Source organism: Cetorhinus maximus, chromosome 13, assembly GCF_964194155.1.
Source record: "Cetorhinus maximus chromosome 13, sCetMax3.hap1.1, whole genome shotgun sequence".
In the NCBI taxonomy this organism is placed as follows: domain Eukaryota; kingdom Metazoa; phylum Chordata; class Chondrichthyes; order Lamniformes; family Cetorhinidae; genus Cetorhinus; species Cetorhinus maximus.
In genome coordinates this window covers 28279192-28297146 of record NC_135891.1, presented here as the reverse complement: position 1 = coordinate 28297146, position 17955 = coordinate 28279192, and the positions used below count along the sequence as shown (strand labels likewise).

At 45.7% G+C, this 17955-nt stretch overlaps 1 protein-coding gene across 2 annotated transcripts in view; it reads left to right on the top strand.

The window, feature by feature from the left end:
- Positions 1 to 17955, top strand: part of rgs19 (regulator of G protein signaling 19) — a 142989-nt gene that overhangs the window by 106493 nt on the left and 18541 nt on the right. For both annotated transcript variants that reach the window (XM_078555164.1, XM_078555163.1), the window contains exon 3: positions 17854 to 17928. In XM_078555164.1, the coding sequence (XP_078411290.1) occupies positions 17854 to 17928 (75 nt within the window). The remainder of the gene's footprint in view (positions 1 to 17853; positions 17929 to 17955) is intronic.

Sequence of the window (17955 nt, the reverse complement as noted above, 5' to 3'; positions counted from 1 at the left end):
TAGTTTTATTCCGAATGCTACGTGCATTCAGATACAAGCCTTTAAGTTTGCCCTATTGTCAATTTTCCCTACTCTTATATGATTCTTTGGTGCTATATGGCGTTCACACACTCTGTCCCTTCCTTTCACTTTTTGGTCAGCCTCGTCACTAACCTGCACTCTTACCCTCTCCTTAAACTTTGATTTTTTTATATTTCCATGCAACTGAACCCTCCCCTCCACTATTTAGTTTAAAACCCTATCTACAACTGTAGATATTCGATTCGCCAGGACACTGGTCCCAGCATGATTCAAGTGGAGCCCATCCAAATGTAATAGCTCCCTCTTTCCCCAGTATTGGTGCCAATGTCCCATGAATTCGAACCCATTTCTCCCACACCAATCTTTGAGCCACGCATTTTCCTCTTTAATCTTATTGACCCTGTGCCAATTAGCTCCTGGCACAGGCAGTAATCCGGAGATTATTACCTTTTTGAACACTGTCCAAAAACAGCAGTACCACTAACTACCTCAAATCGATTTTCTGACATGAGCTAAATCCATTCATTTTCAATGTAAGCGTCAACAATGGGAGATGGGTAAGCAAAGCTCATGTAAAAAATATTAACTATGCTCATAAAATGAGGTGGGAGGGAAGAATCATTTGTTTCTGAAATTTTCTACATAGGTGGCCGTGGTGATCTGGTTAAGAACTGACTACTTAAGAGTTATAGGGTGAGGGAAACTATTCCTCATGAGCGGACTGAATCTTCCTGCAAAGATTAGTTAATCCTGACTGCACTAGTTACTTTAGCGCAGAAAGAAACCATTTGCTCCCTCGTTCTTGTTCCAACATTACCTGCACATTACAGCAATCGATTCTAATCCCATTTCGTTGCTTTTCATGAACAGTTTAATAGTGTCTATAAACTGGTTATATAATTCTTTCTTAAATGTAGTTTTTGATTCACTTCAGTAACCACTTGTGATAATGTATTCCATATTTTAATAACACTTTGGGCTGAATTTTCCCCCCGTTGGGGGCGGGCAGGAGCGAGCGCAAACCCGACCGGCGCCCCTGATCGGATGCACGCTGCCATTTTCCATGGGTGGGCCAGTTAAGGCTGTGCGCTCCCTGTGCGGGCGGGGGGATTCCCTGAGTCACGGCCTGTGCTCTTTCGCGCATGCGCATGAACGAGCGCAGAAATCTCCCTGAGGCACGGAGGTGCCTCAGGGAAATTAGTTTAAGTTCTGGAAAATTTAATAAAGGTGAAAAAAAATTTTAAGGACATGTCCCCTTATGTGAAACTGTCACATGAGCTGGGGCATGTCCATTAATTTTTTCAACAATTTTTATTTAATTAATAAACCCTTCATGAAACCTCATCCCGCCTGTGGATGAGGTTTCATGAAAAATGCGAAGGCCGTCTGGGCTCTTTGCCTGCCCGCCAACCTTAAGGTTGGATGGGCGGCATTCTCAACAACTTTAATTACTTAGTTAATGGCCTTAATAGCAGCTGACGTGGCTGCGCGCCCGCCGAACTGACAATCTAAATGACATGTGGTGACATCGGGACACCCGCCCAACATCACTGCGCGTCATTTTACGCATCGGCGAGTGGGCCCTGCCCCCTCTTGCCAACGGGAATATTCTTCTCTTTGTCTGAAATAAAATTCTTGAAACTTCACCCTTTAATCTTCTAGCGTTGATCCTAAGGTTATGTCACTTTCAGCCAGCAGAAATAATGATTCACTGGTTTATCCTGTTAACATTGTTATAATATAGAACACATATTAGTCATCTAAAATACTCGTTGGTTAACAGAACCTATGTCAGACATAATAGCAGTAAAAGCATTTTGGAGCATTGCCCAATGTTGCTTATTCCCTCAGCCATTGAATTGTTATTTACTCTATTGTAAACCACAGTGTAATTAAACATTTGTCTAACATTTCTCTGGCAGATTCATGCAAGTATTCATTACTGAAAATCACATTTGCTGCAAACTTTTCTTGAATGGCACTAGCATGGCGACATCAATCTTGCAACACTCATTCCTGGATGTATGACTCATAATTGGGGAATTGGTGTCACAAGACCAATGTCACAATGATCACCACCAGTACTGCTCTATTTGCAAACAAATTTCCTGAAAATATTAATCTTTAGCACAAACAGTGAAATATTTTCATAAAAACACATTTGAAAAATTATTTGTAACCACTAGTCAATTTAATTATAAACTTTAATCATATCATTAAACAGGAAAATAGTTACTATGCAAAAATATGGAATGATTTCTGAGCAAGATGGTAGGAAGGTGGGAATTACCCAGTGAAAATCAAGCTTTTAAGCAAAAGAAGGAACAAACAAACCTTTAGCTATAATGGAGACCTGGCTTAAAGAAGGGAAGGACTGGATATTAAATATTTCGAATACAAGGGTGATTTTGATTATTATCTGAAAAGGATTTAAGGGGAATGGCACTAGATGAATTGCTCTTTTAGAGAGCTGGCACAGACAGAATGGACCAAATGGCCTCCTTCTGTGGTGTGATTATTCTGTGATTTCTATGATTCCTATAGCATCTTGTCTGACTAAAGATGGCTCAAATCGCTTTACAGCCAAGGAAGTACTTTTGAAGGGTAGACACTGTTGTCATGTCATAAGATAAAGATGGTTTGTGCATATGAAGTAACTCTCAGTAACGTAATATTGTCTTTTTAACTCCCTCTCACGATAGTTTTAAATTACACTACCGGTTTACTATGATATTGGTCATAGTAATTCCAATAATAAACAGATTTTTCCAATGATAAACAGATCAGGGGAGGGAATGGCGTAGTGGTATTGTCACTGGACTAGTAATCCAGAGATAAAAACAAAAACCTACTGCAGATGCTGGAAATCCAAAACAAAAACAGAATTATCTGGAAAAACTCAGCAGGTCTGGCAGCATCGGCAGAGAAGAAAAGAGTTGATGTTTCAAGTCCTCATGACCCTTCAATAGAACTGAGTAAAGTTAGGAGAGGGGTGAAATATAAGCTGATTTAAGGTGGGGTGGGGGGTGGGGGGTGGGGGGTGGGGGCGGGGGGGGGGGGGGGGGGGGGGGGGGTGCCCCCCCACCTTAAATCAGCTTATATTTCACCCCTCTCCTAACTTTACTCAGTTCTGTTGAAGGGTCATGAGGACTCGAAACATCAACTCTTTTCTTCTCCGCCGATGCTGGCAGACCTGCTGAGTTTTTCCAGGTAATTGTGTTTTTGTTTAGTAATCCAGAGACCTAGGGTAATGCTCTGGGGACTCTGGTTCGAATCTATGATATTGAACTCAATAAATATCTGGAATTAAAAGTCTAACGATGATCATGGAACCATTGTCGATTGTTGTAAAAACCCATCTGGTTCACTAATGTCCTACATGTGACTCCAGACCCTCTGAAATGTCCTAACAAATGGCCCAATCAGTTGTAACAAACAGCGACAAAGTCACAAAATAAAGAATGAAGCCGGATGGAGGACCTGTCATCGACCTAGGCACCAGAAATGACAATGGCAATCTCAACCCTGCAAAGTCCTCCTCCCCAACATCTGGGGGCTAGTGCTAAAATTGGGAGAGCTGCCTTACAGACTAGTCAAGCAACAGCCTGACGTAGTCATCCTCACAGAATCATACCTTACAGATAATGCCACAGACACCACCATCACCATCCCTGGGTCAGCAGGACAGACCCAGCAGAGGTGGTGGCACAGTTGTATACAGTCAGGAGGGGGTTGCCCTGAGAGTGCTCAACATCAACTCTGGATCCCATGGCATCAGGTCAAACGCGGGCAAGGAAACCTCCTGCTGATTACCACCTACCGCCCTACCTCAGCTGATGAATCAGTAATCCTCCATGTTGAACACCACTTGGAGGAAGCTCTGAGGGTGGCAAGGGCACAGAATGTCCTGTGGGTGGGAGACTTCAATGTCCATCACCAAGAGTGACTCAGTAGCACCACTACCGACTGAGCTGGTCAAGTCCTAAATGACATAGCTGCTAGACTGGGTCTGCGGCAGGTGGTGAGGGAACCAACAAGAGGGAAAAACATACTTGACCTCATCCTCACCACCTGCCTGCCACAGATGCATCTGTTCATGGCAGTACCAGTAGGACTGACCACCGCATGGTCCTTGTGGAGAAGAAGTCCTCACATTAGGATACCCTCCATCGTGTTGTGTGGCACTACCGCCATGCTAAATGGGATAGATTTCGAACCGATCTAGCAACTCAAAACTGGGCATCCATGAGGCGCTGAGGGCCATCAGCAGCAGCAGATTTGTACTCAAACACAATCTGTAACCTCATGGCACAGCATATCTCCCATTCTACCATTACCATCAAGCCAGGGGATCAACCCTGGTTCAATGAAGATTGCAGGAGGGTATGCTAGGAACAGCACCAGGCATACCTAAAAATGAGGTGTCCAACCTGGTGAGGCTATAACACAGGTGTACTTGCATGCCAAACAGCATAAGCAGCAAGTGATAGATGGAGCTAAGCGATCCCACAACCAACAGATCAGATCTAAGCTCGGCAGTCCTGCCACATCCAGTCGTGAATGGTGGTGGACAATTAAACAACTCACTGGAGGAGGAGGCTCCACAAATATCCCCATCCTCAATGATGGAGGAGCCCAGCACATCAGTGCAAAAGATAAGATTCGCTACAATCTTCAACCAGAAGTGCCGAGTGGATGATCCATCTCGGCCTCCTTCGGAGGTCCCCAGCATCACAGATGCCAGTCTTCAGCCAATTCAAATCACTCCACGTGATATCAAGAAACGGCTGAAGGCACTGGATGGACCCCGACAACACTCCGGCAATAGTACTGAAGACTTGTGCTTCAGAACTTGCTGCGCCCCTAGCCAAGCTGTTCCAATATAGCTACAACACTGGCATCTACCTGGGTATGTGGAAAATTGCCGAGGTATGCCCTGTACACAAAAAGCAGGAAAAATCCAACCTGGCCAATTACAGCCCCATCAATCTACTCTCCATCATCAGTAAAGTAATGGAAGGGGTCATCAACAGTGCTATCAAGCGGCACTTGCTTAGCAATAACCTGCTCACTGACACTCAGTTTGGGTTCCGCCAGGGCCACTCAGCTCCTGACCTCATTGCAGCCTTGCTTCAAACATGGACAAAAGAGCTGAACTCCCGAGGTGTGGTGAGAGTGACTGCCCTTGACATCAAAGCCACATTTGACAGTGTGGCATCAAGGAGCCCTAGCAAAACTGGAGTCAATGGGAATCAGGGGGAAAACTCTCCATTGGTTGGAGTCATACCTAGCACAAAGGAAGATGGTTGTGGTTGTTGGAGGTCAGTTATCTCAGTTCCAGGACATCACTGCAGGAGTTCTTCAGGATAGTATCCTCAGCCCAACCATCTTCAGCTGCTTCATCAATGACCTTCCTTCCATCATAAGGTCAGAAGTGGGGATTTTCACTGATGATTGCACAATGTTCAGCACCATTCGACTCCTCAGATACTGAAGCAGTCCATGTCCAAATGCAGCAAGACCTGGACATTATCCAGGCTTGGGCTGACAAAAGGCAAGTAACATTCGCACCACACAAATGTCAGGCAATGACCATCTCCAACAAGAGTGAATCCAGCCATCTGCCCTTGATGTTCAGTGGCATTACTATCATTGAATCCCCAACTATCAACATCCTGGGGGTTACCATTGACCAGAAACTGAACTGGACTAGCCACATAATTACTGTGGCTACAAGGGCAAGTCAGAGGTTAGGAATCCTGCAACAAGTAACTCACCTCCTGACTCCCCAAAGCCTGTCCACACAGGCACAAGTCAGGAGTGTGATGGAATACTCCCCACTTGCCTGGGTGAGTCCAGCTCCCATAACACTCAAGAAGCTTGACACTGTTCAGGACAAAGCAGCCCGCTTGATTGGCACCACACCCACAAACATTCACTACCTCCACCACTGATGCACTGTAGCAGCAGTGTGTACCATCTACAAGATACACTGCAGGAATTCACCAAGGCTCTTTCGACAATACCTTCCAAACCCGTGACCACTATCATCTAGAAGGAAAAGGGCAGCAGATAGATGGGAACACCACCACCTGGAAGTTCCCCTCCAAGTCACTCATCACCCTGACTTGGAAATATATCGCAGTTCCTTCACTGTCACTGGGTCAAAACCCTGGAACTCCCTTCCTAACAGTACTGTGGGTGTACCTACACCACATGGACTGCAGCGGTTCAAGAAGGCAGCTCACCACCACCTTCTGAAGGGAACTAGGGATGGGCAATAAATGCTGGCCCAGCCAGAGACGCCTTCATCCAATGAATGAACTTTTAAAAAATTTCTTCGCCGTCCTAAATGCGTCTGATAAAGGTGGATGAAAAATAAAGGGAGATTTAACCTTGCCCACTTGCTGCCTGTTTCTGGCACTGTCCAAATTTCTGGGGCGAGGGTGCAGTATTTTAATGACACAGAGGATGAAAGTTTCAACTTTGATGGGAGTGTAAGTAGGGGATGAGCCGCCCATTATTCACAGTCCCCAATTTTCCACTGAAGTCAATTGGATGGAAAATTGAATGGGGTGTTTAACGAGCAGCTGGCTAATTAGACCCCATTATGTACCCTGCTACAATTGAAAGTTTCATCCAGGTGGCTTCTGGCTAAAACAGATGGCAGCTTCAATAGCCTATGTAAAACCAGATAAAGGGTATCATGCCATTTTCCAATCCGCAGATGTGCAGCACACTGAGTCCATAGCACACCCATAGAATCCTGATGGGAAGGAAGCCTCCAGCAGACCTGCTAGAAGGCAGGCCTTTAAAAAGCCGACAGATTTTCCTGTGTAGCGTTTTACTTTTCTTTTGAACTGATGGCACTTAAAGGGCCTTTATGCCAATTTTCATTTTTTTATCCCACTAATTTCTACCTCAAGGGAGGGTTGGGCAGTCGAAACCCTCCGAAATGATGTGTTCCAAGGAAGACCTGCAGAGAGATACCAGTTGAGTCAGGATGCCTTGGATATGCTCCATGCCGAGCTGCCAGGCCCCGTAGTGACAAATGAATGGAATATATCTTCACTTCAGTAGTCGCCATGCTAATGGAGTCCCCAGTTTCCAAAAGTCACTGTGCAATACTGCTCATTGCTTCTGTGTAGGATTACATTGTGTAATATGGCACAGAAACAGGCCACTCAGCAGTTCATCCTGGTCTTTATGTTCTGCTCAAGCCTCCTCCCATCTTTTCTCATCTCGACCATCTATTCCCTTTTCCCTCATATGCTTGTCTATTTGCCCCTTAAGTGCAATTTATACTATTCACTTCAACCACCCCCTGTGATAACGCGTTCCACATTCTTACCGCTCTTTGGGTGAAGAAGTTTCTTCCAAGTTCCGAATTGGATTTCTTGGTGACTAACTTATATTCATGGCCTCTAGTTATGTTGTTCCCCACAAGAGGAAACATTCCATCTGTACCCACTCTATGAAAACCTTTCATAATTTTAAAGACCTCTTTTAGGTCACCTTTCAGCTTTCTCTTTTGAAGAGAAGTGAGACCCAGCACCTAAATCCTTTCCTGATGGGTACACCTACACATTTCTGGTATCATCCTTGTAAATCTTTTCAGCACCGTCTCCAGTGCATCTATTTCCTTTTTATGACATGGTAACCAGAACTGCATGCAGTGCTCTAAGGTTTGATACAGGTTAGCATAACTACAGGTTAGCATAACTTCCCTACTTTTCAATTCAGGGGCAGTGGGAAATCATCTGGCCAGGTCACTGACAGATTTAGCTTGGGATATCAGGGGGAAGGGGTATCAGGAGGAACGCTCCAGCTCTTGCTAAACCCACCAAAAAATTGAGAGTTTCTCCAGATATTTTTTAGGCAGCCTGAATTGGTCACAATAGAGATCACTCTTAAATCTTGCTGAAAAGTGAGACATGTTGCCAAAGCTTTTTAGCCTGCACTCATCAGGACAAATGCGAGAATGGCAAATTTCAAGTGATCACAACAATTTATACTACAGGACAAAAGGATGCTGATTGGTTGGCAAGTTGATTCTGATTGCTCAAGGCATTGCCATGGAGAAAGCAAAGAGGAACTAAAGGCTCCCCAAGATCAGAGGAGTAGGTGAGCCACCTCCCCACCATCACCACCCACTCCCCCACCCTCTCCGCCACCCGCCTCCACCCCCTGGTTTACAATTGCTGGCTGATCATTTCTCAGGTTAGAATTGGGCAGTCAGGAGTTGAAAATTGCGCCCAGCCACCACCCACAAGGGGTGGAATTTGACACCAGTGGGATTTTACGGTCCTGCCGAAGTCAATGGACGTTTGAACAGCTTGTCGCATTTTACAGCCCTGTACCCCCTGCAACGGGACCGTAGAATTCTGCCCGTGGTGTCTGCTTACCACGCGATGTACTAACTAGTCTGCATCTCAATTTAACTTCCATAGGTCCCATACTTTCCAGAACCTCTTTCTATATTAAATGTAATAAAACTTTTTATGAGGGGCCAATTATTTGCATTATTCCTTAAAGTCCTGTTGTACATGAGTTTGGTATATAACATAACAGCAAGTTCATCAAAACAGGGGTGATGTCAGTGATGCAACTTCCTTTAGCCATCATTCCATTTGTAATATAGTTTTCAATGGCTTGATATATCTGTTGGTTCTTCCTTATTTGCTTCATTCTTATTAACATTTATCATTTTTTTTTCTTTCATGGGCTGTGAGCATTGCTGGCAAGACCAGCATTTGTTGCCCATCCCTAATTGCCCTTGAACTGAGTGGCTTGCTAGGCCATTTCAGAGGACAGTTAAGAGTCAACCACATTGCTGGGGTCTGGAGTCAAATGTATGCCAGACCAAGTGAGGCCGACAGGTTTCCTTCCCTAAAGGACAGTAATGAACCAGATGGGCTTTTACAAAACTTGATGATAGTTTCGTGGTCACCATTACTGAGGCTAGCTTTCAGTTCCAGTTTTTTTTATTTATTAAGTAGTTGAATTTAAATTCCACCAGCTGCTGTGGTGGAATTTGAACCTGTGTTCCCCAGAGCATTAGCCAGGGCATCTGAATTACTAGTCCAGTGACATCTTCACTCTGGCACCATCTCCCATAAGTGTGCTATTTTTGTATCTATAAATTTTAAGATTTCTAAGTTATTATTATCAGGTTGGGCTATCCGTTCTATGTCCAGGAGATAAAGGGATGAAAGTTAAAAGAAATAAGATGAAGAAAATGTTTTTATGAAGTAATAAGCTGTGATGTTCATCCTGTGGGCATGTGGACTGAATGAGGTGGCTATTAAAGCTGAAAATCGGACCATAAAATGTTTCTATAAAGTAATTTATTTGAAACATTTCTTATATTCAACAGATTTCATTCAACAATTCACTTAATCACCTTACTTCACACAATTATTTTAATTAACAATTTTAGTCCCACAAATTTGAAACACAAATGCCTAAATTCACACAAAATTATTATACTCCAAAAATTATTTGACAAGAAATATTTTTCACAATGAATTTACTTTTATTTGCTTTACTTTCCTTGGCTTGACTCTAGTTTAATTAGATTTATAATTTTTACTATACGATTTCTAATAATCATTCTCTATATCCTTAGTGTCAATCTTCAAAATCCTAAGGATCAAAATCTACATCTACACTTATTTCCTCAATGTTTGTTAATGCACTGAGTATTACAACAGCAGTATCAAATGCAACATCTGTAGTATCACTCTCTACATTTTCAGTGTCACCATCTGTATTTTCAGTGTTTGTTAAAAACATTAAATATTTCATGATAGGCCACAATAGAAGCTCTTCTTTCTTGAGCCAAGAGGTTTCTCGCTGATCTTATTCCCACAAGAGGAACATTCAGTGGGTCAGGTGGCTCAATGAACAGTGGCAATCATACTTTACCATTTGCACAACACATTAAGGTGGCTCTTTTTTCCACTTTTTTGCATCACAATATTCACATGCCTCTGATCTACAGCTAGAATCATATTCTAGCCTTGGCTCAATTATGCTAAGGATTGTAAGTGGAAGCTTCTTTAAAGAGTTTTGGTCTCTTAATTGCAGTACTGATTCTTCTTGCATTCTGTCCCTCTGTCAACTTATTGCCTTCTTGCTCTAGCATCTTCATCTCTTTCTCTACTTGCTGCCTATCACTTTATGTCAACTTTTTGTCTTCTTGCCTCTTCATCTTTCCTGGCTTTGCGTGCTGCTTGTCGCTTTTGCTTACAATGTAATAATGTGTAGTGTCTCAGAAGACAAGTTACATGAAACAAATGAAACATAAAGAAAAATAACAAATGAAACATGAAAGAAAGTCAGGTTTTATGACAAATTCATCGCATTATTTCTTGGAATATATGATTAAGATTGGTGAAAGCATGTCTGCGTTACGGTGTCAGTGGAGACACAGGCCAGGATTTTCTGTGCCTACTGACGTCGGACATGTTTGGTGGCGTGAGCGGACAATATGGCGCGATTGGTTTCACAACAGCGTGAAACCAGTTCACGATCGTCTACTCAGCCAGTGGTGGGCCGCATTCTCCACCATCGGACGTCAGGAACCTCATTGTAATACATCAGCACATCATTATTAGGCCTGCCCGCAGGAATCACCCCCTCCTGCTTGGTCGTCCATCCACTTCGGCAGGAAAACACGCCGACGTGTTTCACAATTGCACTTGGTGGGCTGCACTTTGCTTGGAACTTCAAGGTTTGTTTGCCTACTTGCTGCTGTCAGCACTCGCAGTCATCAGCGCCAGGCTTCACAGACAGCACCGTATCACTTTTAGGGGGATTCATGGGCAGGTCTCTACCTACCTGATCAGCCATATGTGGGTGGCTTTTCAATGGCTGCAGGGCTCATGTTTGCTTGGGGAAGGGGGAGAAGTGGCCTCAAGCAAGAGGCTGCGGGACAAGGGCTGTACTGAGAAAGGAGGGTATCCCAGGGTGTATGTGAGGGCACATGTTGATCTGTGTAAGTGGCCTCAAGATAGTGATGCCAGAGGAGGAAGCCTCCGGAGGAGATGAGGCCAGATGGAGATATGAGGGTTTGTATGTGAGAATGGGTGGTGATGTCCCTTGAACGGGCAGTGAGTGAGATGCCAGTGAATGTGTGATGGGCTTGAGTGTGTGAATTTAGAGAGATGAGATGGTTGCCATACCCTGGCTGCACAGATGGGATCATTCATTCTCTATCTGCATTGGATGGCCAACCTCTTCTGTGCAGCACTGGCACTGATCACCACTGCCATCGCCTACCAAGCTGCAATGGTAACCTTTCTGCCCATCCTGCGGGCAAAGCTGGGGTAGAGGACATCACAGCGGGCCTCCATGGTGTCCAAAGGGTGCACAAGGACTGCAGTCTTTTTGCCTTTTGGTGCCATGTCTTTTTTGCTGCAGTCCTAGGCTGGAAGCACTGAGCACAGCTGCACTTTAAATGTGGTGCCTGGCGTGATGAAGCGGCAAGGTGATGGCGTGGCAGGCGATTTGGAGCTCGCCCACCATGTTTCCCGGAAATGCATAAATAATGTGGCACATTTGGGACAATATGGCGTGAAAACCTACCATCGCGGATGGCGGGTAAACCGACGCTACCGCACTTAGCACAAATCTGGGATGATTCTGCTCACAGGGTAGGCAGGGCCACGGGATTCTCCACTAGGAACCCAAAATCTCCGCTCCCCCCTGGTGGGGGTGGTTAGATGCCAATTCCTCTACAATATGCCCCGCGGTCCAAGGTATCATCCTACTTCTATTTTTATAGATTAATGCAATTCATGGTCATATTAAGGTGCATTGTATTTACATCAATATTCTCCTCTTATTACTTTAAATAGATATTAAATTTGTATAGCGCCTGTAAATTTTCTCTCCATATCTTCTTGCCTTGACTGGTTTTATCTCTTCGTCAAAAACATGCCTGTTTACTTTGCCTTCAGTGACCACCCCAACTCTTGTTCCAATTTATGCATGATGTTAAAATTAATTCTGTGAAACTCCTTGCTATGTTTAAAAGCACTGTATAAAAAATGTTTTTATTAAACTTAACTGGCAATAATTGTCTAATCTTGTTCAGTAAGTTCACTTTGTACTGGTTAGAAACTGGTATATACTGTAAACTGTGAAGAGGAAGCATTGTAAAATAATCTCCACAAGGTGGTGTCACACCACTTCTGGTAACTCTATTGGAAGTAAAATTGGAGTTATACCACATGTCATGTGAGTGCTGTGTGGGTTATAGAGCCATTTCTCATAGTTAGTATTGTTTCAATGTTAAACTTCTTGTTGATATACAAATTAGAAATAGAAACAATTTTGATCATTAAAGTAAATGGCAATGAAACATTTTCAAGAGTTGGTTACATTTGCTATTAACTACAATGTGTTTTAATGCCATTTCAATTAGTTACATTAGGTGGAATTTTCAGTGCCCGCTGAAATTGGGCGTCATGGTGGGCATGAGTGGACGATATGGCGGGAAGGCCAAAAATCGGTTTCACGCCAACGTGAAACAAGTTTGCAATTATCTGCTCTGCCTGTCAATGCGTTTCCCACAGCTGCACGTCGGGAACTTCATTGCAACATGTCTGCATATCATTAGAAGCCCAGCTCGCCAGAATCATCCCCCCACGTCAAATTTACTGCCCACTTCGGTGGGAAAACACGCCGGTACAGGACACATCTTGACAAGTGTGCAGAAGTCGGGACTTACCATCAGGGCCTTGCTCACATTGTGGACATCTGAGAAGCAGAAGATGCTGGAGCCCTACAGGTATTGGACATTGGAGGAACATGTCCATCGCATGCTGGATGGATTCTGATGGACATGGCTCCGCTGCGAAGTAGCTGATGGAAGGTGGAAGGTCACCGTGGAGGGTCTGCTTTCAGATTTCAGCGTCTTGGCCATGGTCTGCAATGAATGGTCATCGAGGGGGTGGAGAAAGAGGTGTAGGTTAGACTGGGAGAGGAAGGTGTGTCCAGGGGGATGAGTTTGGCAGGGGGGGGGTACCATAGGTATCAGTGGGAGGGGAAACAAAGGTGTTGGGGGGTGAGGTTGGGGGGGAAATGAAGGTGTCAGCAGGGGGTGTGAGGTTGGGGGGAGGGACGGACTACAGGGGAGGAGAGTGTTACGGGGAGAATATGACAAGTGGGGAGGTAGGTGTAAGGGGGGAGGAAGGTGTAAGGGAAGGAATTCAGGGGGGAAAGGACTTCAGGTGGAGGGAGTTCAGAGGGGGGCAGGACTTCGGGGGGAGGAAGGAGACCAGGAGGGGGGAAGGAGTCTAGGGGGAGGAAGGAATCCGGAGGGGGAAAGGTGTCCAGGAGGAGGAAGAAGTAAGAAGTAAGGAGGGGGCAAGGAGTAAGGAAGGAGCAAGGGTGGAGGGAGGAGTAAGGAGGGGGAAAGGAGTGCCAAGGAGGGAAGGATTCTGGGGGAGGAAGGAGTCCAGGGAGAGGAAGGAGTAAGGCGGGGTGCATGTCCAGGTGAATGTTCCAGGGAGGTGTCTGTGGAGTCGATGACTACCTCCTGGGGAGCGAAATGAGTGTGGCTGTGGTAGGAAGGAATGGTGAGAATGAGAGAGGACAGAGTGAGCCAGTGGGGTGAGAGGGTGAGGGTCCAACGGTATCAGTGGAAGGGATGGTGAGCATGGTTGGTGGGGACTTGGACTCTGGGAGTGGGAAGGAGGAGGTCGGGGAGGTCAATGTGAATGGAGGTGAGATTTTTGAGAAGGTCAGGAACATGCACATTCACTTGGACATCCCCGAAAGGAAATGGTTCTGGCTGGTAGGTGATGGTGAGGAGGTCGACAGTGATGGGGGAAACAACATGGCTTACTGGGGGAGGGGAAAGGAAGAGGGGGGATAAAGACAAACGTTACTTGCACTATTCTTCTCAAACCGAAAGTGAAAGGAAACACGTGTTGGGCGGGCACAGGTGCTGCTTGGGAGTGCGATCTGTGGGTGGGCGGAGATGCAGGTTAGCTCAGATGGGCAACTGAAAGAGAAGCCCAGCAGGTAGCATTGAAAATGCTCAGGACATTGAGATGAGTGTGATTGAGGAAGTGTCCACGTGCATGGGAGAGTACTTGCACGAGGCTCTGAAAGGCCCTGTCATACACACACTTCTCCCTCCAACTTGAAGATGGTTGATGAGAAGAAACCAGCTCCCAAGAAGGGAGCCAAGAAGTGGCGAAGGTCGAGGAAGGAGAGTTACTCCACCTATATCTACAAAGCAGGTTCACCCCAACACCGGCATCTCCTCCAAGGCCATGAGCATCATAAACTTGTTTGTGAATGATATTTTTGAGCGCATCGTGGGTGAGGCTTCCCACCTGGCCCATTACAACAAGCGCAGCACCATCAGCTCCCGGGAGATCCAGACCGCCGTGCACCTGCTGCTGCCCAAGGAATTGGCCAAGCACGCCGTGTCAGAAGGGACAAAGGCGGTGACCAAGTACACCAGCTCCAAGTAAGACCCCACAATGGACTGAAAAACACTCCAGAATCACTTGTGGGCTGGCTGCAGTGGGTGGACTCACAAAGCCTGTAAATGAAGCTGAAACACAGTGAAAGTGAATATATTCTCAGATTATAAAGTGACAAAATGTGTTCACCCGTGCAGCCAGTTGTGATCAGGATTCCTTAACTTTTCTAGGCCTAACACTTCTAGGTCCTGCCCTCACACCTGCAGCAGGTGTATAGACAGCCTGTGCAGTGGTTAGCCCTGTTGCCTCTGATGATTTTGCCATGGGTCCTCTGGAGTGCTGAGGCCTTGGGGGCTGCAGCTTGCTTTGGCTGTCCTCCTGTGGGCTCGACGCTTCCTCTGCAGTGACAGAGAGCAAGGTTAAGGTGGGGGTGGGGGGGGAGTCAGAGGCAAAGGAGACTTGGAGAGAGAGGACAGCCCCTGAGATTCCTGAGTGGATGACTCAGGGATGTCCAGCTGCCGCTCCCCCTTTGAGTGCCTGAGGATCCCGGCCTGACTCCTTGAGGGGAAGGAGCACTTGGAGAGACATTGAGGTGCACCGTTTCCTTGTCGCGTTGCCACTGGAGGAAGTCACTCATGGCTACCACAATGGAGTACAGATCTGCACGCATCTCCGCATTCTGCTGGACGAGGGTCTCCATGGCATCCGCCATCCTCCCCATGGAGACCTCCATGTGCACACATGTGGACACCACTTCATCAAAGAACATTACTCCAACTCGCATTCCACTTTGTTGAGGGCTTCCAACAGCTCTGCATGATGTTCCCACACCTTCTGTTGACTCTCCACGTCATCTGACTCGGACCTCACAGATGCCTCTTCCCAGCAGTCTTCCAAGTGCCGGGGAGCTTCTTCCTGTTGCGGACACATGTCCTTGTGGTGACCACCAGATTGTGAACCTGAGCCTGCTCTAGGTCTAGGTCCCACTGAGGTGTGTGTCTCTGCGCTGGTGGAGGGTGTGGGTAAACACTGTTACAGATCTTCCAGGCTGCTTATTTCCAGCTCTTCAATGGAGGAGGAGTCCTCTTGGCTGGAGGTGAGGACCTGGATGGAGTTGAGGGACTGGCTGGCTGAGGGTGTCGGTCCCTCTGATCTAAGGTAGAGGTAATTAGTGCATGGCAGCAGAGTCAAAAGCAGGAGAGAGAGCCCTCACAGTTATGTTGAGAGATGGATGATGTGGGGCAGGATTCTCATGTGGGTGTTCGCTGCCGACCTCACCAGGCACAGTCCACGTCCTCACCAATCAACGCAGGCTCCTCAAAATGAGCGAGGGGCCTAATGTGGGCCAATCCACGCCCAGTCTGGGATCCTCCCTGCTGTTGTGAGCCAGCTTCTCTTACAAGGAAACAGATGGAGAGAGTGTGAGCAGGACACATGGCACTGCATGGAATGTTTTAGTGGTGAGCGGAGCCATGGACGAGATAAGGACTCAAGCACAAGAGGATATGAGCCTGATGGAGATGTGAGTGTGTTTATAAGAGTTACTGGTGTTGTGTCTTGAGGTGTGAGATCCCTATGGATGTGTCATGGGTTTGTGAGTGTGCGAGCTGAGAGTGACTTACCCTGGCAGAACTGAGATCATCATTCACCCTCTTTTGGCACCGCATGACTGTGCTCTTTTGCAGGGTGTTGGCACTGATCACTGCTGCCACCACCTCCCATGCTGGATTTGTCACCTTGCTTACTGGCCTTTGCCCAAAGTGGGGGTAGAGGACATTATGGCAGACCACCACAGCATCCAAAAGGCATTACAGGGACACGCCACTGAATTGAGGGGCTTCAGTCTTCTTGCCTTTCAGGGCCACGCCCTCTGTGCCACAGTCCTGGGCTGGAAGCACTGAGGGGCATGCGCGTGGCTGTGGTTTAAATATGGCGCCTGGCGTGAGGAAGTGGCAAGATGACAGTGTGACGGGTGAATCGGAAGCTGTTCACCAGCGAAATGATGTGTTTCCCGGAAATGCACGATTAATGAGGCAGGATTGGGGTGATGCGGCGTGAAAAGCCACCATTGCGGCCATCGGCTACAGTACTTAGTGCAAACCTGGGACGATTCCACCTATAATCTACTATAACAACAACTTGTATTTATATAGCGCTTTTAATATGGTAAAATGCCCACAGTGCATCACAGGAGCGCTATCAAACAAATGTTGACCACTTAAGGAGATATTAGGGCAGATGTCCAAAAACTTGGTCAGCGAGCTAGGTTTAGGAACGTTTAAAGGAGGAATAAATGGAAGAGAGGCAAATAGGTTTGGGGAAGGAATTCCAGAGCTTAGGGCCTTGCCAGCTGAATGCACAAACATCAATAGTGGAGTGATCAAAATTGGAGATGCCTAAAAGGCCAGCATTGGAGGAGTGCAGATATCTTGGAGCATTGTAGAGCTAAAGGAGGTTACAGAGATAGGGAGGGGTGAGAGCATGGAGGGAATTTAATACAAGGATGAGAAATTTAAAATCAAGGCATTGCTTAACTGGGAGCCAATGTAGCTCAGCGAGCACAGGTGTGATTATTGAATGGGACTTGGTGAGTTAGGACATGGTAGCAGTTTTGGATGACCTCAAATTTATGAAGGGTAGAATGTGAGAGGCTGGTCAGAGGTACATTTTTAAAAGTCAAGTCTAGAGGTAACAAAGGAATGGATGATTTGCTCTCACCATATTCTTTTACCAATTTGCTATAGTATCCATCTGCTGTCATTGAAGAAGAGAAACTCCTTTCTGTTTTTCACTTGATCCACTAGCTCCATGGCTAGCCTTGGCACTCTGTTGAAATTCAGACCTCTGCCTGTAGCCACTGCTTCTCTTTTGCTAAAACAAAATCTCTCCTCTAAGCCACTGCAGGTCCTTAAGAACCTACAGCAGCACTCACTTTCTTGCCTCCTAATTGGTGAGCTTCCCAAGTGTGTTTTCTTTCTTGCTTTAGCATGTGAACTAGAAACCACAACAAAAAAAGCAGGTTTGGGGCTAATGTTAGGAAACATTCCTTCACAAAAGAATGATGAATGCCTGAATGGTTGTGCAACTGTTTTCTTGAAGGCACAAATTTTAAATTCATTGAAGTAACAACTAAATGCTCTGATGGAAGAAATGTAAGTTTCTATGGAAATAGAAATGACCTCTTATTTACATTTACATTTGTGAAACAGATGTAACTTTAGATTCTGTTTTGGTGGGGACACAAACATGTATTAAATCCTAAATTGCAATATAACCAGCCCAACAAACACGCAACATATTGGAAGTGAATCATCTTTGTCAGGTTCTACCTTCGTGTTGATGGGCATTTTTTACTAAATATCATACTAACTTCCAGTCTTCTTGTTAGGAGAGATGATGATGATCGAAATCGAAGAATTTCTTACGATATCAAATTGGAAACGATACAGAATTGTGAAGCAAGGTAAGTTTAGATTATCACTCTGGAGGA